Source organism: Mirounga angustirostris, unplaced genomic scaffold, assembly GCF_029215605.1.
Source record: "Mirounga angustirostris isolate CCGP_5_RB_7025 unplaced genomic scaffold, mMirAng1.0.hap1 SCAF_15, whole genome shotgun sequence".
NCBI lineage: Eukaryota > Metazoa > Chordata > Mammalia > Carnivora > Phocidae > Mirounga > Mirounga angustirostris.
The window spans coordinates 60,662,292-60,685,539 of record NW_026991723.1 but is presented as its reverse complement, the minus strand read 5'-3'; the positions used below and the strand labels follow the sequence as shown (position 1 = coordinate 60,685,539).

General features: G+C 49.6%; 1 protein-coding gene across 3 annotated transcripts in view; it reads right to left on the bottom strand.

Moving 5' to 3' along the window:
• LOC123849807 (stimulated by retinoic acid gene 6 protein-like) overlaps positions 1 to 23,248 on the bottom strand; it is a 62,764-nt gene that overhangs the window by 33,539 nt on the left and 5,977 nt on the right. The window contains exons 2-4 of one of the 3 annotated variants that reach the window (XM_045882728.3): positions 18,418 to 18,559; positions 4,280 to 4,355; positions 2,405 to 2,505 (exon numbers count right to left, since the gene is read on the bottom strand). In XM_045882728.3, the coding sequence (XP_045738684.1) occupies positions 2,405 to 2,505; positions 4,280 to 4,355; positions 18,418 to 18,458 (218 nt within the window). In that variant the 5' untranslated portion in view covers positions 18,459 to 18,559. Of the gene's footprint in view, positions 1 to 2,404; positions 2,506 to 4,279; positions 4,356 to 18,417; positions 18,560 to 23,248 lie in introns of those variants that run through there. The other 2 variants (XM_045882729.3, XM_045882730.3) reach the window with 2 other exon arrangements.

The following is a 23,248-nucleotide window of genomic DNA, read 5'->3' as shown; positions in this document are numbered from 1 at the left end:
CCATGACAACAAACAAAATAGGATGAGTTTCATCTATGAGAGACACAGGCAGTATGACTCAGGAGACCGCAACAAGGAGTATGTACTCGACAGGCTTGGGGGAGCCTGCCCTGTGCCCAGCGACTAGGAGAGCCCCAACATCCCTGGGAGGGTCTGGGTAGCATTGGCCATGCTGGTTCCACGCCAGCATACCTTCCCGGCCACAGCTGATTGGACCAGGGGGTGACCACCTGACTCTGGATGGGCCAATCAGATGCCTGGTCTTGGATTTTGGCTTTCTGACCCTGAGGACACGAGCCAGTCAGCTGTTAAAATTCTATTAAAATTCTATTCTGGAAAGTCATGCCAAGTTGGGATCAGAGTTGGTGCTAGAGGTAAGTAGAGGTTTTAGGGAAGCAAAGATTCTAAATCAGATGATAATGTCAGACAGCAGCGAGGACAGTAGTAAAATGGTGCTGAGGGGCTCCTGTTACGCAGGGAGGCTGGAATAAGTCACCCAACAATGCCCATCTCAAGAGACCCAGTGGCCATGAGGCCGGCCTTGCCAGTTCCTGGGAAATCTCTGTAACTTTATAAAAATCCTTTCTTTTCCTTTTACAAAAACGAGCTTTACAGGATATCTGTTTCTTCTAACCAAAATGGCTCTGTCTAGATCAAAGTAAAAAACCGCATCTGGAAAAAAGAGAGACTTTCTTGTTGAAGTGGCATCTGAAGCGACCTTTGATGAAAACTCCGGGGGGCAATGGGAGCAATGCATGGAGGCAGGGACCTGGGGCCAGGATCTGGATCTCACCTCCTGCCCCCTTAGTCTTTCTCAGACTCCCCTTCAAGTCTCAGCTCAAGGAGCACCTCTTCTGGGAAGCCCCCACCACCATCACCCCGACCACTCCCAGCAGGCCCACCCAGTTGCTGCCTTGTCTGGGTCCCCTCAGCCCTAAGGGCATGTCCATGTTGCAGTACACCTCTCTGCATTATTGTTTGTCTAGGAAACGATACGCTCCAAGGAGTGAGTACCTAACACAGGATCTTGAAAAGAGTAGGTGCTCACTGCACGTTCACCAACACGTATTTTGTGGGCGTGAACCGAATTCAGTCTGTCCCACCTCTGGTACCTAAAATATGTGAGACTGTTTCCACATCTTTCAGACAGATGGCAGCCCCCACTCTGCTCATGTCAGAGACACCGTGGGCGGCAAATGAAGAACTGCTTGACAAACTGTGGTGTGCCACGCACATGTGAGGGGCTTCTGATGCGTGAAGACGGTGGGCCAGAACTCCTCAGAAAAGTGGGGGTTTTGATGGGAAAGTGGCCAGGGAGTAAGCAAGGTATGCCATTACCAATCGAATTCAAAGCAGTTCCACATGACCCATACAGAGCTCCTACTTCTTAAGAAGTCCCGCACCAGGCCCCGCATGTCAGATGCCCTGGGCAGAGTCTGCCTCTGCGTCCCGACCAGGGTGGCTCAGGCCTGGCAGTTTGGGAAGGGCTGATCCCTCCAGTGGGGGCTATCCAGAATGAGTCTGCTCCTCAGAGCTGGTACAGGGGCTCCCTTTGTCACCCTGAATCCCTAGGTCACCGCTAGCCTTGGTCTCAACACCCGGGCTTCCTCTCCCTTCTCCAGAATCCAAGGTGGAGACCTTAGCATGTTTACATGCTTGAGCCTGCTTAGGCTACGATGTCGGGGGGAATCAGAGCAAATATCAACCAGACCTCAGTGAAAGCTCTTGTCACTTGTTAGCTGTGTGGACTTGGGCAAGTCACTTAACCTCTCTGAGCCTGAGTTTACTCATCCATTACATGAGGATAAGAACCTCCAGCCTGCTAGGTCGGCAAGAGGGTTTGTCCAAGTAATGCTAGGCAAAGCAAAAGGTTCAATGCCTGGGTCACGGTCACTGTGCAGTAACTGTTACCTGCTTCATTATCATTATTATTATGAACTATTAAAGGGTGATGCGGCAGAGATACGAACGATTAGAGCTTAAGGAAAAATGTGATAAGGGGTGCAGACACTCAGGATGGCAGAGCGAGCAAGGGCTCTCCTGGTGCGTGACTCCTGGCGCCTCCCAGCATGGATGCCTGCGGCTGCCTGTGGCCGACTGAGAGCTCTCTTCCTCCTGCTTCCGGAGGCCATAGTGCTGGGTGTGGGAAGGCCTTTCGCATAGTGAGCGGAGTCTCCTTGAGATGTTTTCATCACACCTGGGCAGCCCTGGGTGCTGAGGCCGCCCTGGCTTGGAGGCCAATTCTGAACTCCGGAGCCAGGCTGGGGTGGGGCAGGGAGGGGAAGGGGGGTGGTGAGGAGGCAAGGCCGGAGAGCTAACGGGGAGTTGTCCTGGCCTTACAACAGGTATTGATCCCAAACACAGGCTTCCCCAAGCTGTAGCGATCAGCCCTAGCTCCACTCACATGATGATTTCAAAGCGGTTCCCCAGGAGGTGAGAAGTGTCGTCTCTCTGTTTACGGTGCTCTCGCCTTTGGAGAAAGGACAAGACCAAAATGATGAAAAGCTATGGGAAGAGAAGATGAGAGTGTCAGCGGGAACATTCATCCTCAGTGCGGCCCTGGAGCCTTCCCTGGAAGAGAAGGTGAGGGTGAGCAGAGAGCGCAGAGTGTCTGTGACCACCACCCCCCACCCCGAGTCCGAGAGCTGGCTGCATGCACCCTTGAGCTTCCAGAAAGCTCAGTTTTGTACTGAGCTTTCCTCTGTGTTGCCCTGAACAGGTTCAAATCTCATCTCCCCCACAGACTGACTGGAAGAGAGACCAAACTTCCCTGAATCTCCATTTCCTCATCTGTAAAAAGGGGATAATACCTGTCAGGTTGCAAATCCTTTTTTACTCGCTCCCCACCCCCACCCCCCACCCCCACCACTGTGGATTCAATCATATTCTCAATCCTTGATGCCCTTTGTCTCTCCCCTTTTACTAGAAACCTTTTGACAACTGTCTACTCTCGCAGTCTTCATTTCCTCACCTCTCACTTGCTCTTCAACCCCCTAACCTGGCTTCACCCCTATCCATGGAAAGAGCTCTGGCCAAAATCGCAAATTACCAAATTACCAAATCCAGTGGAAACTTGAGGCCCAAATCTGGCTTGATCTCTCCGCTGTGTTCCACAGTGTTGACCACTTCCTCCTCTTAGAAACACCCTCTTCCCTAGGCTTCCATCAGCTGTGCTTTTCTGGGTGTTCTCCATTACCTCTCAGCCTCCTCTGCTGGATTATTCTTTCCTCAACCACTAAAGTCGGGAGCTCCTCCTAGTTCAGTCCAAGGACCCCTCCTCTTATTACTGGATCCTCTCACCCACATTCATGCTGACAATGGCCACCAATGCCCAGAAGACTCACACACTTGACTCTTCAGCCCGGACCTTATCCATGAGCTCCGTAACTGTTCACTGAACTACAGAGTTGGCATTTCTTTTTGACGTATTGAAAGCTTCTTAAATTCAGTATGTCTTAAATGGAATTCATGATTTGCCTTCCTGCCCTGTTCCTTCAACCACCCCAAACCCTGATCTCTTCTGATTCTCCTTAACTAGTGAATGGCAGATACCACCATTCTTCTGGCTGTGCAAGCTACGAAAACCACGTCATCCTCAACTCTTCCTCTCCCTAACTTCTCTATCCTACACATTACCCAGTCCTATCGCCTTACCTCCCAAACATCTTGAGCTGACCACCACCATCCAGGATGAGCTAAAATCTGCAACCATCTCCTCTCCGGCCCACCTCCAACCTGATCCCCTCAATGTGACCAGAAAGTTCATTTCAAAACAGAAATCTGATCACACCAGCTTCACACTGGAAACACTCCAGTTACTTCCCACTGCACTTAGAATGCGGACACCACTCCTTCACACAGAGCCCCACAGGGCTCCACCTGACCCAGGCCCAGACACCTCCACCTCAGCTCCCCACTCCAGTCATACCAGCCCTCTCAGGTCCTCATGCTCTCCATTCCCCTCCTCCACAGGGCCTTTGCACGTGTTTCCCCCCCCCCCCCGCTTGAGAGGCTCTTTACCACATCTCCCAACAGACCTTGGCTGTCATTGCTTCCTTAGAAGAGCCTTTTTTAACTCCCCTAAAAACCAGTGTCCTTGACTCACTGGCCCTTAAAAGCCTTCTTCTGCCTGCTTTTTTGGCGCATAATGCAAGAGAGAAAGTCGAGGAAATTCAGCTGATGTCTCTGCTGACCTTTTCAGGCCTCTTCGGGAGTCTATATATGGGAGTGACCCAATTCCCCTCCCCTCCACTCCATGCTTTCCCCTGCCTTTACTTACTGATGGGATGAGGGAGTAATGGAGGAAGAGCTCCAGGTCCACCGAGCTGACACAGGTGCCATTCAGCCGCCTGGTTCTGAAAAACAGCCAAAACCACATTCACACCATCAGTCACTGCTATAATCACTGACCCATCAGCCTTGAGCATCGCCAGCAGGAGCTTGGCTTGTACCCCACTCAGATCATCTGATCTTTTTTAACTTTGCTTCCTCAGGGCCAGCACTGCCTACCTGCAATGTGTCTTCCCTATGTGGATTCATCTTCATCCATATTTCTTTCTCCAGCCTGATTATCCAACTGTCCTGCTAACCAGATCTAACTCCTTTCATTCTTTTTTTCAAATTAATTAACTTATTTTTTAAGTAATCTCTACACCCAGCATGGGACTTAAACTCACGACCCCAAGACGAAGAGTCGTATGCTCCACTGAGCCAGCCAGGTCCCCTAGCTCCTTCCTTTCTTGATGACACAGCTGGGGACAGACTCAGGCTCTGTGAGGCCCAACGCTTATCTAATTTGGACATCCTTTTCAAATAAAACTATGAAATCCTCTTACTTTTCGTATTTTCCAGAAAACATACCGCCATGTGAACACTTAACTAAGGTGCCCACCCCTCGCCGCCAAGCCTTGGAAGGGCCTCCCTGTGCAGGGAGGTTGGAGCTTCACTAACTTCACAGGAACACCGCGGGCATCTGGACCACCAGCGGTGGACTGTGTCCTCTCCCCAGGCTGCAGGAGTGGGATGCTGGGGCCTCGGGTCTAAAACACAACATGGCAGTTCTATGACTTCTCTTGACAGGGATCCTCTCCTTTCTGGGATCCCCCATATTTTGTTCTTACTGCTCGGACTCCACTCCATGCCCTCTGCACCCTCACGGCCACTCGCAGATCTGCGCAGACTCTGTCTCCCTCCATCTCGACTCCAGGCTTCCTCCCCCCCAACTCCTGCCCTTCCCTCAGAGGTCTCAGGGGAGAGCACTCCTCGGGGAAACCCGTGAGCAGGGCACCTTCCCCTGCAGTTCTTTAAAACCCCGATATTCCCCAGGTATGTGTAGCCACGGGTCTGAAAGATCCTAGAAGTGGTGGGGAAGGTGAGGGAACCCAGAAATGTGATAGAACCATAAAGATCACACTTCTGCTCTCAGGAAGCACACAGAGCATGTACATCAGTCTGCCCATCCCACACGAAACCCTCAAAATGACAAAGATGTTATTTTTTTTTAAAAAAAAAAGAAAGAAAGAAAACAGAGATATTTGAAAGCAAGAAGGAGATCTATCAGGGACAGAAACTACTAGAAGACCCTGAATGATGGAGAGCAATTAGGATTACAGCAAAGAAGGGCGCCTGGGTGGTTCAGTCAGTTAAACGTCTGCCTTCAGCTCAGGTCATGATCCCAGGGTCCTGGGATCGAGCCCCATGTCAGGCTCCCTGCTCTGCAGGGAGTCTACTTCTCCCTCTCCCTCTGTCCCTCCCCCTGCTTGTGCACGTGCACGCTCTCTCTCTGTCAAATCAATAACAGCAAAGAGAAAAAGCATAAGCCAACAAGGCTACACACTGTGGGGCCACACAAAGGGCTCTACACCCATAATGTAAGAGGGGAAGCAGGACAGGGTTGCCAACAGCCCACCGAATGATGAACTGGGGTCTCACAGAGACCCAGCTGTCCTCCCCTCTCTGCTGACAGCCAGGGGCAATAGAGGTTGTCCCCAGGATTAGCGTATATGGGTCACAGAGAGAAAGAGAGGCAGTGCTCTGGATCACAGGGACCAGGAGCTTCACCTCCCAGATGACCAGCCCCGGAGGTACTCCACCTAGTGGTGCCTCCCCTCCCCCAACCCACTGCCCTGACAGCAGCCTTAGGACTAGCCATCTTCCAGAAAGCAGGCACCCCAGTGGCCACTCAGTCACAAAGATGAGCACACAATCAAGAGCCATCAAACATTTGAGGGAAGATTACACCACAAAAGGGAGCCAAAAACTTTAGAAGGGGCAACTTGCTCTTAAGGAGACAAAGTTAAGTCGGAACCTCTCTGAGCTCATTACTACAGGAAATCCTTTATAAGAAGCATAAATCTAGGAGGAAACAGAGGGGCACAAAGAGGAACAGCAGGCAAAAAAAATTGGCAGAATTTACTGTTAACCCCCAGCACAGGATTTTAAGAAAATATACATTTAAATAAATACATACATATATAAATATATATGACATTTATAAAGATATATCTATCTAGATCTATCTATAGATATATCTTTACATATAGATAACATTCTTAGAAACACAAGGTTGCAAAAGACCGTCTGGGAAAAAAAAGTGGAAGAAATTCTCAAGAAATAAGAAAGGATTCTAGGAAGAAGCAACACCTAACAGAGAAATGAGTAAAATATATTGTTAAATATCAGGGCACCTGGGTGGCTCAGTCGGTTAAGCATCCAACTCTTGATTTTGGCTCAGACCATGATCTCAGGGTTGTGGGATCGAGCCCCACGTCCAGCTCTGAACTCAGCACAGTCTGCTGGGGATTGTCTCCCTCTCCCTCTGCTGCCTAACCCCCCCCCCACCCCCTGCTCATGCTTTCTCTAAATAAATATCTCAGTGAGTAGTTATTGTGACACATAATATGTGAAATGCCAAATTGGAGGTAAAATACCAGGTGATATCCCATAGCGGGGAGGGGAGGGGTGGGAACAAGTGTGGACACAGAGGGGAGAACAGCACCATCACATTCTCTTGCTTAGCAGGATGATGGAGAAAACTGTTTTCTCTTGCTGGGCATTATAAGAAAAATGCAGTTCTAAGTAAGTATGTTAAAAATTCACAGGTAATTGCTGGAAGAATATAAATACAGTGTAAACCTGTATATTAAAAAATATCTATGGAAGAAAGAAAATTCAATCACTCCAACAAACTACAGGAAGAGAAAAAAATAAGATCAAGATTAGAAGAGAAATTAAGATAAAATGCTATCTTATCTATTAAATTGGGAATTATTGAAAATACTACCCAGTATTATTGAAGGTTAAGACAAGTTAGTATCCATTTACTGGTAGTAAGAGTGTTAACTGGTATAAACATTCTGTGAATTAATTTTGCAACATATACACAAAGAACCTTCCAAATACAGCAATTCCACTTCTAGGAATTCTACTTCTGAAAAATACAAGCTAAGGAAGTACTCAAAAAGGTGCCTAAAGATAGGCTCAGATTCTCTCTGTCTATCCCTCACTCTGTCAATCTCTCTCTCGCATGTATATAACATTTGAAATGTAACATATGCTCATTGCAAAAAACTCAAATTATGTACAAATGTATATAGTAATAAATAAAAGCCCTTTCTCCTTCCATAACTATGCATATTTATAACCTCTATAGCGTTAAGCAAAAATGGGATCTGACGAAACTTGATTTCTTCATTTAACCAAGGAAAGAAAATGCATTTACTAAGGAAAGGAAATTTCTCGTGTCAATATATATGGACCCATCAGACTCTTCTGGATGGGTGGCTGCCCACACAGATTCACCAGCAGGCCTGTCTCCTGCTCGAAGGGCTGAGCCGAGAACTGGTCTGGCAGTAGCTGGAAACAGGTGAGCTCAGGGAGGGTGGACAGAGCAGCTCTCTAGCTAACGGGTCCACAGCTGTGGCGTCTGGTCCCCCTGGGCTCCACACCCTCTCCGGCAGCCACCGCCATGAACATATGACACCTACTACGGGCAACCCAAGCTCGAAAGCCGCTGAGACCCCTTCCTGGCAGGCCCAGGGCTGGTGGGCAGGTGTGCTGAAGGGCGACCGTCCACAGGCCTGCAGCAAAACAACAGCCCCAAATGTAGAAGACCCGCTCTCCACGGATGATGCCTTGGAAATGTGTGGATGCCTTGGACTGTTAAGTGAAAGAAAATTCCTGCTTGATCCCAAGTTGTGAAGAGCGGTCATCTCTGGGTAGTGGGATTTGAGGTCATTCTACTGCCTTCTCGTGACTTTTTTCTGAATTGCAGTACCCAGAGATATGCCGCTTGACAGCTGTGTCCATCTATCCGAGTGCTAAGAACAGTGTCTGCACCAAGCAGAGGCAATAAACACGTGTTGAATGAATGAATGGGTTGCTCTGTGATCAGGGAAAAAACTAACGGTTGTCCCTAAGCCATACAACAGCATTCTGAAGTGAAGATGTGTGTGAAATCAGCATAAAGGCAAAACATGCAAGGTTTGTGGTGGCACAAATTACAAATCTTTAATTAAACAATTCTTAATAAAATGCTATGAAGGCCAATATGAGGTGTGCTACATAGCTGGTGCATCTAGAACATGGGGCATCCCAATTCCCAGCTCCTTTCTCCAACCCCCCACCCCGCCCGTTGATCCCATGTCAGTGGGAGGTGGGGTCTCTGTGCTCCCACAATCCTTCTGCTTCCATTGGCCCTCACATTATCACTATGGAAATAAGTTACGGTATGATATATGATAACAACTTTCCTTAATGGATGTGTCACTTAATTATGTGTCGCTATGGCCTCGTCGTTCTGCTATTTTGGATTATCTAATCTTTGCAGGAATCTTGGGGGGGGGGCAGGCTGTGTTATCTCCTTTTAAAAATGAGGAACTGAAGCCAGGAGAGGCTTCACACCCCACCCGGAAGAAGGTGAGGCTGCACGTGACCATCCTCCCAGCCCCAGCTGCCAGCTCACGGGCCTCCTTGGAGCTGCTAGAGGTGCCTGGGCGCCCAGCCTGCGGCAGACTCAGCCCTGATTCCCACGGTCAGCCCAGCTCCCGGCACGGAGAGGCTCAGCAATGGCTGTTAAATTTAAGAAACAAAACAGAGGATCATAGAGGAAGGGAGGGAAAAATAGAACAAGATGAAATCAGAGAGGGAGACAAACCATAAGAGACTTTTCTTTTTTTTTTTTTTTTTTTTTATTTGACAGAGAGAGACACAGCGAGAGAGGGAATACAAGCAGGGGGAGTGGGAGAGGGAGAAGCAGGCTTCCCGCAGAGCAGGGAGCCCGATGCGGGGCTCGATGCGGGGCTCGATCCCAGGACCTGGAATCATGACTTGAGCTGAAGGCAGACGCTTAACGAGTGAGCCACCCAGGCGCCCCCATAAGAGACGTTAACCACAGGAAACAAACCGAGGGTTGCTGGAGGGGAGGTGGGTGGGGGGATGGCTGATGGACATTAAAGAGGGCATGTGATGTAATGAGCACTGGGTATAAGACTGATGAATCTCTACCTCTGAAACCAATAATATACTATATGTTAATTGAATTTAAATTAAAAAAATAAAATAAATATGAAGAAAAAAAAGAACTGTCAGGGGGGAATGTTGGGTCTATGCATTTGGTCGACGTCAACTCCCTCTGAGCTGGTTAAGCAGAAGAATGCTTTCTTCATGTTCCAACTATCAAGTTTTCAAGAGTAAGTAAATACTTTAGAGAAAAAAAAAAATCCAAGGGAACTTCTCTCAGGAATCTGAGGCCCAGAGCGGGCCAGTGAGCAGACAAAGTCAGGATGCCCAGGACTATCTGAGGCATACTCAGTGAGTTCCGGCACTGGCCTCCTCGTGGGTGGGCAGCAGCAGAGCTGCTCAGTGCAGAGAAGGATTAGGGAAGGAGGAAGAGGTGTGTGTGGGGGGGTGTGGGTGTGCACGCTCGTGTGCATGTATCTAGGTACCTACGTGTGCAGGTGCCTGCCCGTCCACGTGATGCCTGCAGCAATGTAGTAGTCTGTGTGTTGGGGTGTCTGATTCTGGGCCAGCCCTGACCCACCTCCGCGAACCCATCAGTCCCCTCACACACAGCCTCCCTGCGATTCTGCCAGAGTTTGCGGCAGATGTAAGAGTGTGCTCAGGCTGGCTTGTACCAGCTTGGAACCCTCCCATTATCAGGAATTTTGCCAGCCAGTTGTTCAACACCACCACTGTTAAAAAATAAACTATATAAACTTATCATTAAATAAGTTGTATTAAAAAGAAAGGTAACAGGGCGCCTGGGTGGCTCAGTTGGTTAAGCGACTGCCTTCGGCTCAGGTCATGATCCTGGAGTCCCGGGATCGAGTCCCGCATCGGGCTCCCTGCTCGGCAGGGAGTCTGCTTCTCCCTCTCCCACTCCCCGTTTGTGTTTCCTCTCTCGCTGTGTCTTTCTCTGTCAAATAAATAAATAAAATCTTTAAAAAAAAAAAAAGAAAGGTAATAAAGACTCAAAACCCATCACTTTCTAATGATGTTACTGTCATCTATGCTCTTGAGGTTATTTACATCTATTGCATCCGCATGATGGAAACTAAGTGACAGCGTGCCACTGAGCATCTCTTCCCACACTCAAAGTTCACCAACATCAAGTTGGGAATATTTATATCATGTTGGGAATATTTACACCATGGAAATTGGCAAACCTACAAATCAGGGCTTGCTTTACTGTTTTGTAGAGTGTCTATAAAGCGGCAGAGAAAATGTTAATAATGCAGATTACATTTGAACGTATGTTTGTAGCCATGACACTGTGAATAGCCAAAAAAAAAAAAAAAAAAAAATTGAGGAAATAGTCTTCCAGAATTCGAAAACCCTTATCCCATTCATCTTAGAGAAATAGTTTCCGTCAATTGATGAACAAGTGAAGTTCTGACCTAACCCTTGTCTTCATTGTTTCACATTTGTCTTACTCATTAATGTAAATAAAACGATCAAATAACATTCATGTCAAAACGATGCCTATTCATCAATTGCAGGTTGGCTACAGATAAAAGAGTTCAGCAAAAACCAATGAAAGCATTCCATGAGAATTAATTGGCTGTATGGAATCTGTAATAAAGAGCATTGTATATTTCATTATTTGTAAGTTGTTTGATACATCTGTTATGTCAGTACAACTTATGTTAAACATGTATTTTTTTTTTCCAGAGAGCCAATTGTTACACATTCCCTGGCCCACCACTGGGCAGACGTGGCCCTGGCTCTGGGCATGGGCATGGGCAAGAATAATGAGGATGTTCGGGGCACCTGGGTGGCTCAGTCGTTGGGCATCTGCCTTCAGCTCAGGTCATGATCCCACATCAGGCTCCCTGCTCAGCGGGAAGCCTGCTTCTCCCTCCCCCACTCCCCCGCTTGTGTTCCCTCTCTCGCTATATCTCTCTCTGTCAAATAAATAAATGAAATCTTTAAAAAAAAAAAAAAAGAATAATGAGGATGTTTGAGTCTGGAAACTGATGTCAATATAAATTATGCTTTGGGAGAAAGAGAAGTTTAGAGGAAAAAACACAGGAGGGGGCCAGAGCCCCAACCTAACCTCTTCTCCCATGAGGAGAAAATGAGGAGATCGGATCAGTTCAGTGTTTTTAAGTTTTTTGACTACAAGTCATAGCTGTGGCCAAGTACACACTATAGCCATGACCCAGTTCACAGGTGTGTGTATGCGTGTGTACCCACGTAAAACAAATTTTCACAACAAAATACCCTTCATATGCACGGTGTCCTCTAGTATTTTTAATCTGATTTAATTCTCTTCATTTTGTTCTGGCCCATTCTATTTTGTAAAATGCTGGTCATAACCACTAAATTAATTTTACAGCCCATTAATGCTTCTCAATCAGTTGCTTGAAAAAAAAAAAAAAAAACCCTGACTAGGAGGTGATCACGAGGGCAGGGGGCCCCCCATCCCTGAAGGCCTCTGACTCACGGCACCCTCCACAAGCATTTGTCCTTGCACCAAGGGGTTCCCAAACACCAGGCCTTGCAGGTGAGATCATCTGGAAACTCTAGCTCAGGCCCTTATCAGCCTGCCCTTTGGGACACTGAACCAGCCTCCTGGCCCTGGTTCATCTCCCTGGTGCCAGAGTCCGTCCCTCGGCGCTCCCCTGGGAAAGGACTCTCCGCAGCTCCTCAGCCACGTGGCTCCCTGGCACTCATCACCTCCTGTTGCAGGTGCCTTCTTCAGGTCTGAGCTCTCACTCTTAGCCTGGGCCTTTCCAAAGCAAGAAACATTTCACTCAGCTTTAAACCCCAACTATCTGCCATCTCAGCCCTACTCCTACCTAGCTTCTGACTTCGGAAAGGTACATAACAAATCCAAGTGGGTGCTGAATGAATGAATGAAAAAGGAAGGAAGGAAGGGGGAGGAGGGGAGAGGGAGAATGAGAAATACGCAGTACTGGGTGTGGTGGGCTTGCACGTGGCACAGCTGTGTCCTGTCCACCCCCGACGGAAAATGCTCTCATCCACCCAGTCATGGAACCACAGACTCCCACCCAGTCACCAGAAGGCTCTGGAATCCAACCCCTTCAGATGCTTGAACGCCTTCTAGGACCCTCCCCGCCACACCCATACCCAAGCAGCCAAGATGTCTCCTTTGGGCACTTCCGGCGGAGGGGCATCCTCTCCCCCACAAAGCCCACCCTTCCATCTCACCGTGTCAGCGGGGTCTGGAGGGACTGAAGCCAGACAGACCTGAGAGCCAGCCCAGCCCCACCACTCAGCCGCTTTGTGACCGTGGGTGAGCCATGCCTTCTCTGGGCCTTACTCCTCCTCATCCTGAAAGTGGGTCTAATGCCTTCCTTCCAGGCTATCCTGACGATTAGACACAGTGAGTCAAGTGCCCACCTCATGCTCAATGAGAGCTGATGTTCTTTTCCATCCTGTTCCTGCTTTTGCACGGTTCTGACCAAAGAAAAGGGATTTTCCTGCTGCTGGGCTGAAAAGGTCCTCTTGCTGGCTATGTTTCCACCTCCTCAGACCCCAGACCCTGTCTGCTCCTCTGTCCTTGGAGTGTCTGTCCTTGAGCCCTTCTCAATCCACTGCACGGCACAGCCTGGCATCCCTGGTCTCCTGCTAGGCAGGGGGTAGCAGGGAAGCCCCTGCCCTTGGCCCCCTGACCATGCAGTGGACTGAAGTCCTTCACCTGGTTAACCCATAGCCACAGCGGCCGCCCACACTTGGCCCCATGACCCGCCTCCCACTTCCATGCTGCTAGCAGGGGGGCCCAAAGCACAGCATCTGGGCCCAGAAGAGCCCCGCTGCCCTCCAGAGCCGCTGGCTTCTGAGACCCTCACGTAAAGAGGACTGGCCAGGAACGACTGCTTCGAGGCCACCCAGCTCTGCTGCTGAGTGCCGTGGCTCCTCGGGCCCAGAGGACCCACATGTCTCAGTCTGGTCACTTGTGAATCGAGAAGGTTGAACTGCTTGGGGCACAGCCCACTGTCATCGCAGCCAGCCCATTGCTGGGAAGTGTCTCCTCCTGGGTCCGCATCCCCACTGGATGGGGAGCTCCCTGGGGGCTGAGACCCTTCATGTCTATTCATGTCTATGAGCCCGGCTCCTGGCCCAGCATATGGCCCCAGCAGGCGCTCACTAACGTTCCCTCAGTGGGTGGAGGGACGGCTGACATTTCTCGAGGGCCCACTGTGCACCAAGCTATGCTTTTAGGGCTGTACATTAGCGAACTTCGTCCTCATGACAGCCCTGTGACAGAGGCACTATTCACCCCATTTCTCAGATGAGGAAACAGAGGCACTGAAAGGTCCGGAAGCTTGTCCAAGCCTCCCCAGCTAGTAAGTGGTGGAGCCAGCAGGACTCAAACCCTGGCAATGTGGACCGTCACTTAAGAAGTTTCTGTCTTGGGGCGCCTGGGTGGCTCAGTTGGTTAAGCGACTGCCTTCGGCTCAGGTCATGGTCCTGGAGTCCCGGGATCGAGTCCCGCATCGGGCTCCCTGCTCGGCAGGGAGTCTGCTTCTCCCTCTGACCCTCCTCCCTCTCATGCTCTCTGTCTCTCATTCTCTCTCTCTCAAATAAATAAATAAAATCTTAAAAAAAAAAAAAAGAAGAAGAAGAAGTTTCTGTCAGTCAGAAGACATGAACAGACATTTCTCCAAAGAAGACATCCAAAAGGCCAACTGACACATGAAAAAATGCTCAACATCGCTCGGCATCAGGGAAATCCAAATCAAAACCTCAATGAGATACCACCTCACACCAGTCAGAATGGCAAAAATTAACAAGTCAGGAAACGGCAGATGTTGGCGAGGATGTGGAGAAAGGGGAACCTTCCTACACTGTTGGTGGGAATGCAAGCTGGTGCAGCTACTCTGGAAAACGGTATGGAGGTTCCTCAAAAAGTTGAAAATAGAGCTACCCTACGACCCAGCAATTGCACTACTGGGTGTTTACCCCAAAGATACAAATGTAGTGATCCGAAGGGGTACGTGCACCCCAATGTTTATAGCAGTGATGTCCACAATAGACAAACTATGGAAAGAGCCAAGATGTCCATCAACAGATGAATGGATAAAGAAGATGTGGTCCATATATATATTACTCAGCCATCAGAAAGGATGAATACCCAACTTTTACATCAACATGGATAGGACTGGAGGAGATCATGCTAAGTGAAATAAGTCAAGCAGAGAAAGTCAATTATCATATGGTTTCACTTATTTGTGGAACATAAGGGATAGCATGGAGGACATTAGGAGAAGGAAGGGAAAAATGAAGGGGGGGAGTTAGAGGGGGAGATGAACCATGAGAGACTATGGACTCTGAGAAACAAACTGAGGGTTTTAGAGGGGAGGGAGGTGGAGGGATGGGTTAGCCTGGTGATGGGTATTAAGGAGGGCATGTGCTGCAGGGAGCACTGGGTGTTATCCGCAAACAATGAATCGTGGACCACTACATCAAAATCTAATGATGTATTGTATGGTGACTAATATAACATAATAAAAATTTTTAAAAAAAAGAACTTTCTGTCACATTTTAGGACTCTTCGATGTCATATTCCATGCCTGTGGCCATGGCAGTCTGAATGCTCTCGGATGAAGACTGGAGACGCACAGGGGCTTGTGAAGCTTTGACCTTGTGCACCAGGTCATTCCTGCACAGCTTTAAGAGTTCCATGGGGGGAAGCAAACTTCCTTCACACCTGAGATGCATGACGAAATGATAGGCTGTCTAGAGCGGGGGAGCAGGTGGGGGGGCCCACGAAACCAGACTGGCTGTGGGATTCGGTGATGGGAATAGGCAGGTTCGATATACTATTCCCTCTTCTTCTGTATAAATGTGTACACTTCCAATTTTAAGACTTTAAATTGTTTAAACAAAATAAAATTAAGTCCATGACTATCATAAAACCCACACAGGTGGCCCCAGGGCTTCTGTCTTCTCTGTGTCCAAATCCATTTCCTTCTCTTTTGCCTTGACTACTCCCATTCATTTTGCCCTTGCTTTTCAGCTAGAAATAGTCAGCTCTGATCGGTAACCTCCTTTAGAGCGCATGTATGGAGTGTTTTCATGCTCATGTGGGACCTCAGATCTGTCTGGAGGGAAGAGCCTGGGATTTGGCATCAAATACCTTGCAACCTGGGGTCAATCATTTCTCCTCCTGCAGCCTCAGTTGCCTGTCTGTGGAATGGGTTGAATGCCAGCCCGATGTCTAGCACATGATAAACCTTCAATAAATGCTACCTATTATTATTGTTGTCTTATTAAGTGAGAAGAAATGAAAATGTACATTGCTTTATTGGACAGTTAGGAATGGTTGGGAGTAGAAAAATGGGCTTCTGTCTTCTTCAATCACCAATTTTTTTCATGGTAACCCTCTCTGAACTTTCCAGACATGGATGAAAACACCCCCATACACACCCACCCGGGCTGGCCATTCCTAGCTATGCAGAAACCTCAAAGGAATGGGCGAGGTGAAAGCAAAGGAGAATAAAGATAAGTTATTATCTTACTGAATCTTTCACAACCTGTGCAGCATGGATTCCTATTCCCACTTCATGGGTGGGAAAACTGAAGCTTTAGAGAGATGAAGTAAATGCCCAAACCCACTCAGCTAGTGAGTGGGAGAGCTGGAATGTGAACACTTCTTCTATTTTCTAAACAGGAAACAGACTCACACATTAAAATTACACTAAGGCCCGGGATGCCTGGGTGGCTCAGTTGGTTAAGCGTCTGCCTTCAGCTCAGGTCATGATCCGAGGGTCCTGGGATCGAGCCCCGCATCGGGCTCCCTGCTCAGTGGAGAGCCTGCTTCTCCCTCTCCCTCTGCCTGCCACTCCCCCTGCTTGTGCTCTCTCTCTCTCTCTGACAAATAAATAAGTAAAATCTTTAAAATTACACTAAGACATTGATAATGGCTCCATGTCAGGGGTCCTCAGAGAAAACAGTGATGCCTACTCTTCTGGAATGGACAACACGCTCAGGCCTGAGGCCTGCCCTGTGCGAAGGGCCTGACTAGCCAGCCTGGGTGCAGGGCCATGACCATGATAAAGAGGAGGTCCTGGGAGGGACACCTGGAGGCCGTGGGGGACACGGGGCTGACTTCAAAAGAATGTCAGGGGCCCAGAGGGCACAACAGCCCCATGGGGTGAGTCACGTTCTCTGGGTGCAGTCCAGACTTTTACTCTAAGTCCAGACCATACAGCCAATTGCCTGCCTCCTGGTCATCTCATTTTGGATATCCCACAGCACTCCAGTCCTGCGTGTCCCAACCAAACACTCCTGCCAACCTGTTCCTCCTCAGGGGTCCTCATGTCAGGAATGGCACCGCTGTCCCCCCATTCGGCCAAGCCAGAGACCCAGAGGCACACTCTCCAATATACCCCCAGATCAAGCCCAGTCAGGTGGACTCTCCAATCCCTGCTGAATCCAGACACGTCTCTGCCCCCCACCCCCAGCCTCAGTCTAAGCTACCCTCTCCCTCACCCTCACCTGGATTCAGGGTAGAATTCCTGCCACATCTCACGCCTCCTGCACTGCCCCCCACACCGTCCGTCCTCTACCCTGTGACCAGGGGGGCCTTCCTGAAGTCCACCTCCAACCACACCACCCTGCTCCCTCTCAGCCCAAGGAGCCCAGCAGGACAGAGGAGAAAGAGACGGATGCCCTCCGGCTTCCTGGTTCCTGTCCCCCAGCACTCCGCTGACTCCCCTCCCTGTCCACCTGTCCTCCAGGCCACCCTCCAGTCTGTTTCCTGCCCCACGTCCTTCTCCACCCCCTGTCCTCAGGCTCCTGCCCTCAGGCTCCCACCCTCACTCCCCGTGCCTGGGGCTCCAGGGACAGCTACGTCCCCGCTTTTCCAAAGTTCACATTACGCCACTTCCCTTTTACAGAAGCCCTACATGAGTCCCTGGTTCCACTAGCCAAAAGAAATCCACGGGGGAGTTTCCCCTTTACGAAAAAAGGCCAAAAGCAAAAAGTGTCCAGCGTTTGTTTCACAGCAAGCCGGGAGAGAAGCAGCAGGGACCCTGGGAGTGAGAGGGACCCCCGTCACACCCCTTCCCCAGGAGACACCCCAGGAGACACATGTCCACCAAGCCACCAGCGCTTTGAACTGCGTCCGTGAGCCCTGGTGCTTTATCTCCATTTAGTTTGTGCATCTGTTAGCAAGATGTGTCTTAGGGTAACAGAAAAGCCTGAGAACAGTTATTTTGGGGTCTGGGAGCACTCAAAAGTTCTTCCACATAATGGCTTTATAGCATTCTGGCTTCTGAAAGGTTTCGTAGCGGACAGTGGGGAAGCCTGTATCTGCTTTCCCAAGTGACCCCCGGCATGTCTGTCTGTCCACGACTCCTCTCCTGCCTCTCACCCTCCACGGCACCCCCTCGACAACCTAACCAGACACACTAGGACACCAGAAAGTAAAAGTTCTACTTTCTCTCATATTTTGGGCTAGTCTTTTCCATTCTTAGATCATTTAAGATGAAATATTTAAGTTCCAATGATTTGGGGTGAGAATTCTTAATGGCTGGCATTTGGACCGGACTGTCAGGTCTCAAAGTCCCTTCACATTCTCTCCTCATGTGATCTTCCCAAAGCTGGGGTTTAGGTGGGTCAGGGTTATTACACCTGATTTATAAATGAGGAAACTGAGGCACTCAGATTTTCCAGAAACTAAAGGGCCAGGAGTCCAACCCAGCTCCTCCAACACCATACCTGGGCTCTTCCAATTCCACTCTGGCTCCGACTAGAGATAAACAGAAATCTGTTCACTGACCCAGGAACCCATCCGTGGTTCCTGTCCACCTAGCCAGCCTACCTACAAGTCAGCTAACCTGATGCCTTTCTGCCAGTTTCCACAAGTCGCCAACATCAAAGAAGACAGTTGCCAAGAACATGCAGTTGTCCAGCAGGCTCGTCTTCAGTCTGACCCCAATAACTCACCTCGAGGTTGTGGAAAGCATCTCAGCGGGGAAGCGGTGCATGTGGCCCCAGTGAACAATCTGCTTCTCGGGGCTGTGCTTCGAGCTTCTCCAGCCTCTTGGTTATTGACTGCTTCTGATATTCTGGTGTTCTGCCCAGTTCTCTTCACAGCACCCAAAAACCCCAGAGAAAAGGCAAACATCCAGTCAAATATTTACCAGAGAATCGAAAGCGGGCAGGTGGCCGTCTTCCTTGTTTCAGAAGACAACTGGCTATTTTTCTGCACTTCTTCCCCTTCTGCTTTCTCATTTACAAAGCAGGAACTACCTCCTCGTTCCTCTCTCCTGGACACTTGCTATCTGTGTTAGCCCCCTGGGATGGGCACAGGGCCCCCTGAGCTATCAGAACTTTGCCCGGCAGCTAAGGCCTCTTGGGCTAGCTATAAAAATTTTTATAGGCAATAAAGTAGGACTCTGCCTCGAGGCAATAAACTAGGAAACTAAGACCACCGGCCTCAAGATTCTTTTTGGAGAAGGCCACCCATTGCCAGGAGAAGAGGCTGGAGACAAGTTCAAAACTGAACCCCACCCACACAGCAGAACCGGCTAGCTGTCCACCAGGATTCCTGATCCCTTTCCATAAAGTGAGGATGCTGCTAGGAAGGATCAGGCCCTGGCCTCTAGGAACAGACTTGGGGCTGAGGCTCACCAATGAATGTGAGCAGAGGTGACAGTGGTTACTTCTGGGCCAAGACAGCTAAGAAGCAAGTGTGTCTTTTCCACCTTCCCCTTCCCCATCTGCTGGCTTAGGACTCCAAGGCCCTAAAGAAATGGGATGGGAGGAGCCTGGGTCCCTGAATCACTCTGTAGGGGAATCTGTTCTCTGCACCAACTGTCCTCTCACACACTAGTCTGTGAGCAAGAAAGAAAGTTCTGTCCTAAGCCAGTCAAGCGCGGGCCTCTTTTTACAGAGAATGTTGCCCCAGCGGACGCGGCACAGAATGTGGAGGACCCGTAAGCATCATGCGGCCCAAGTCCTTTATGCTAAGGGTAAGAAAACTAAGGTTTAGGGAAGGGACGTGTACTGTAGGACTGGCCAAGCCTCAGAAAGCCCGTCGTGCCCACGGAGCGGTGCCAGGGACGTGAGCAGCCACCCTGATGCCACAGGACTCTGCCCCAGGGGACCACTGATGGGACCAAATGCCCGGCCCAAGACAGCCGGTCCTAAACTACGTCAACCCATTATCTGTGATGGACGCTCTGCCCCGCAGACCACCTATCTCGGGAGGCTGGCCTCGAGACACAGAGCAAGAGCCGAGCGCTTGTCAGCAGAGAACCAAATAACACACAGACAGACGCGGGGACCTGAGGAGTAGTGCGTCCTGATCAGGCCCGAACACTCCTCTCTTGCTGCTGAGAACCAGTTAAGATTTCCCGGGCACCACCATGGCCACGGATTCCAAAAGGTCTTCCAGGCCGAATGGGAACGAGACCCCGGGCATCCCTGTCTGTCGGGTCACCGCCCGCCTCAGCAGCTCGGCCAGGCGACAGCAGCACCAGGCTCCCCTCCCCTGCTCTCACTCCATTCGCTCTGCCACCGGCCCTTCTCACGCACCCCTTCACCTGTGTGTGGGGGGCGCGTGCTTCCTCCTTTCCCTCCTGCCAGCCTGGAGGCTGCATCACAATGGTGCAGCCACAACAGGGAAGGAGCTGGGGCCCCTGCAGCAACACTGGGAGACAGACGCTGCTTCCAGGCTCCTCTGGATCTTCAGGGAGCAAGGAACAGGCACGCACTCCAAGTGCCTGGGGTTAACGGGGTTTCCTATTACTCCCCCGCAGGGCCTGGGGCCCAGCCTGCGAAGGCGCTGGAAACTCAAACTGCTCTTGGGAATGGTTCCTCCACCCCCGTGGCCGAGGGCTCGCTCATTCTCTTGTCTCTCTCTCTTTGGGTATTCTTTTGCTTCAGTCTCTCTATGGTGAGTCCCTTTGCTTTTTTATAGTTTCTGCTCTCTCATGGCTTCGACTCAGCACTGTCCTGACGAGTATCCTTTCAGCTTCTCCCCCCACAGTTCACCCCCTCCTCTGCAGGGTTCCCGCAGTTCTAACTGCTAAGAGCAAAGCTCTGTCCCGGTTTATCTTTACAGGTGCACAGGTCATAGGTCAGTCTTCGTTCTTCTGTCTTGGGCTCAGTCATACAGCCCTTGTCTTACTTTGCTAGGGCGGCCATTCCAAATACCAAATACCACGTACGGCGGGGGCTTAAACAACAGAATTTGTTCTTTCTCAGTTCTGGAAGCTGGAAGTCCAAGATCAAGGTGTGAGCAGGGCTGGTTTCTACTGAGGCTCCTCCCTTGGGCTTGCAGAGCAGTGCCCCCTCAGTGTCTCCACGCGGCCTCCCCACTGCGCATGTGCATCCCCGGTGTGTGTTTCTCTCTCTGTGTGTGTCTTAATCTCCCCTTCTTAGGAGGACACGAATCAGATTGGATTGGAGTCCACCCTGATGGCCTCATTTTAACTTAACTATTTCTTTAGAAGGCCTGTCTCCAAATACAGCCACAGCCTAAAACACCCGCGGTTAGGGCTTCAAGGTATGTGTTTGCCGGGGGACATAATTCAGTCCGTAACACCCCTGGTCCAATCAGCGCTGGTGGAGCAGGAGAGGGCCCCACGGGCAGCTAACAGAACCATAACTGCCAGATTCAGGCCATTTGTGTTTGATCCCTTTACTCCTACAAAGAACAGCTTCTCCCCCTTCTGCTTATCACCCCTGTTCTTGTTCAGCAAGTCCTACATAATATCTGGCATGAAGTGTCTCCGGGCCACTACGGTGTAATCTTGCTTCTCCTGGCATGGCCTGAATCTCTCATGGCATGTATTAGGCCTTCTTTATGTGCTCCGTGACACATATGTATGGAGAAGCAGTCTGGGGCAGTGGTTCGGTGTGTGGACTTTGGGGCCTACTCCACTGTGAACTAGCTGTCTAATTTTGACCAAATCACTGCTACCCTCTCTGATCTTCGGTTTAATCTGAGATAAGGTGTACGTGCTACATGGTCACCTGAGGTTGAAATGAGCCAATACGCACGAAGTGTTTTAGGAGGGTGCCCGACACACAGGAAGCACTCGATGAACATTAGCCATTTGGGGGGCGCCCACTCTCTGCCGGGTACCAATGGGGTAGACAGTCACATCCCAGTTTGTCATGTCTAAGTCCCAGCTCCCCTCGTAGATCACGGTGACTTGGAAGCCACGACCAGATCCGGTTCAACTCAGCGTCTGGAATACAGGGGAGGCCTTGTAAATGCTTATTCTCAAAACTGAAAATGACGAATGGAAAATGAGAAAGAGACATAGGAGGATCAGGTCCAATGTGACTCTGTTACTGGCTGTCTGGAAACAAAGAAACACTGTAAATGTGTTTCCTCCAAAACCAGGCCCTCTCCTTCCCTGGAAGAAGCAGTTCTTGGTGCATCCAGGCTACACAGTTCAGAGAAAATAACTGCAAAGCTCTTCTCCCTCCAGACACGTGGAGATGCTATCTCTTCCGGGAGGTTCCATCTGCCAGGTGCTTCCTGACTCCATTGCCCAGGCTTCAAACGGCTATTTTAAATTCTTGGATTATAATGGTGGTTTCCCTCAATTCTACAATTCCTCTCTTCACACCATTCAGGAAAGGTAATTGTTGAATTGCCACCGACTGCCCTGGGGAGGCTGGGAAGGCAGCCACCTTAAAGTGGGAAGAAAGCTAAATTGCCTGACCTAAAATGCTCGAGTTCAGCAAAATTTCATCCACAGTAATAAGGACCCGTTCCTGAGTGGCTACGATGCTCCAGACATGGCCCCTCTGAACCTGGAGGCAGCCCTATGTGATAGACTTCATTTTCTCTCTTTCAAGCTTTCTCACTTTAGTGTTGAATCTAAACAAAGAACTTGATGTGCATTTGTAGAACATTTCAACATTTGATTTCTACCATTCTAACTTATGCAAACCGTTCTGAAATTTGCTTCTTCTATCCAATGCACATTAATTCTTTCTGAAGTTGTGAGACATTTGAATACTTGTGCTGAGTTCATCTACATAACCAATAAAAGCACTGAATAGAGCCCCATAGCACTCCGCTAGAGACCTCTTTCCAGGAGCTGTGCAATGAGAGAGTGAGGAAAGAGATGAATAACTACACCAGAACCCAGGCTAGGCAGGCTTACTGTCTTGCAGGTGGGTATTTAGCAGGGTTCAGAGTTTGGTGACAGGCCAGAAGGGAATTCAGCAGTGCATCACAAAGACCCTGCTTCTTTCTTGAGCATTGGGAGCTTATCACAGGACAGCCTCTGTTTATTCCAAAGACATATGGCTGGTTTAATTATTAAATTCAGAAACAAAAGAACCCAGATATCCAGATGATCTAGTGCAATTTCTTTACTAGGTAGCAATGACAGCTTTCTGGAGCAAGTATGCCCCTTAACTAGAGACAATTTTTCTCACTTCAAAAAAGAATGAAACGAACCTATATTCCAATCCTGCCCCCTCTCTACACAAACAAGCCTGGTTCCCCCTGCTGGCAGAATGAAGACAAACTCAATGGGGCCCCGTCCCCGTTTATCTTCCCAGACTAGACACAACTCTGGGTAAGTCAGCAGGAGATCTGGACTCACCTCTCAGGCGCCATCCACTCCCCCTGCCCTCACCCATTCGTTCTTGTCACAAATATTTACAAAGTACCTGTATGCCAAGAAGTATGCCAGTCCCCGAGGATAGGTATTCTAGGGACACACCTTGGGCCCTCATCCCATGTTGGGCCAAGATCCTGGCTTAGGCACAGTGTCCTCCCTGGGGAGGGTTTTGGTGCTTTGCA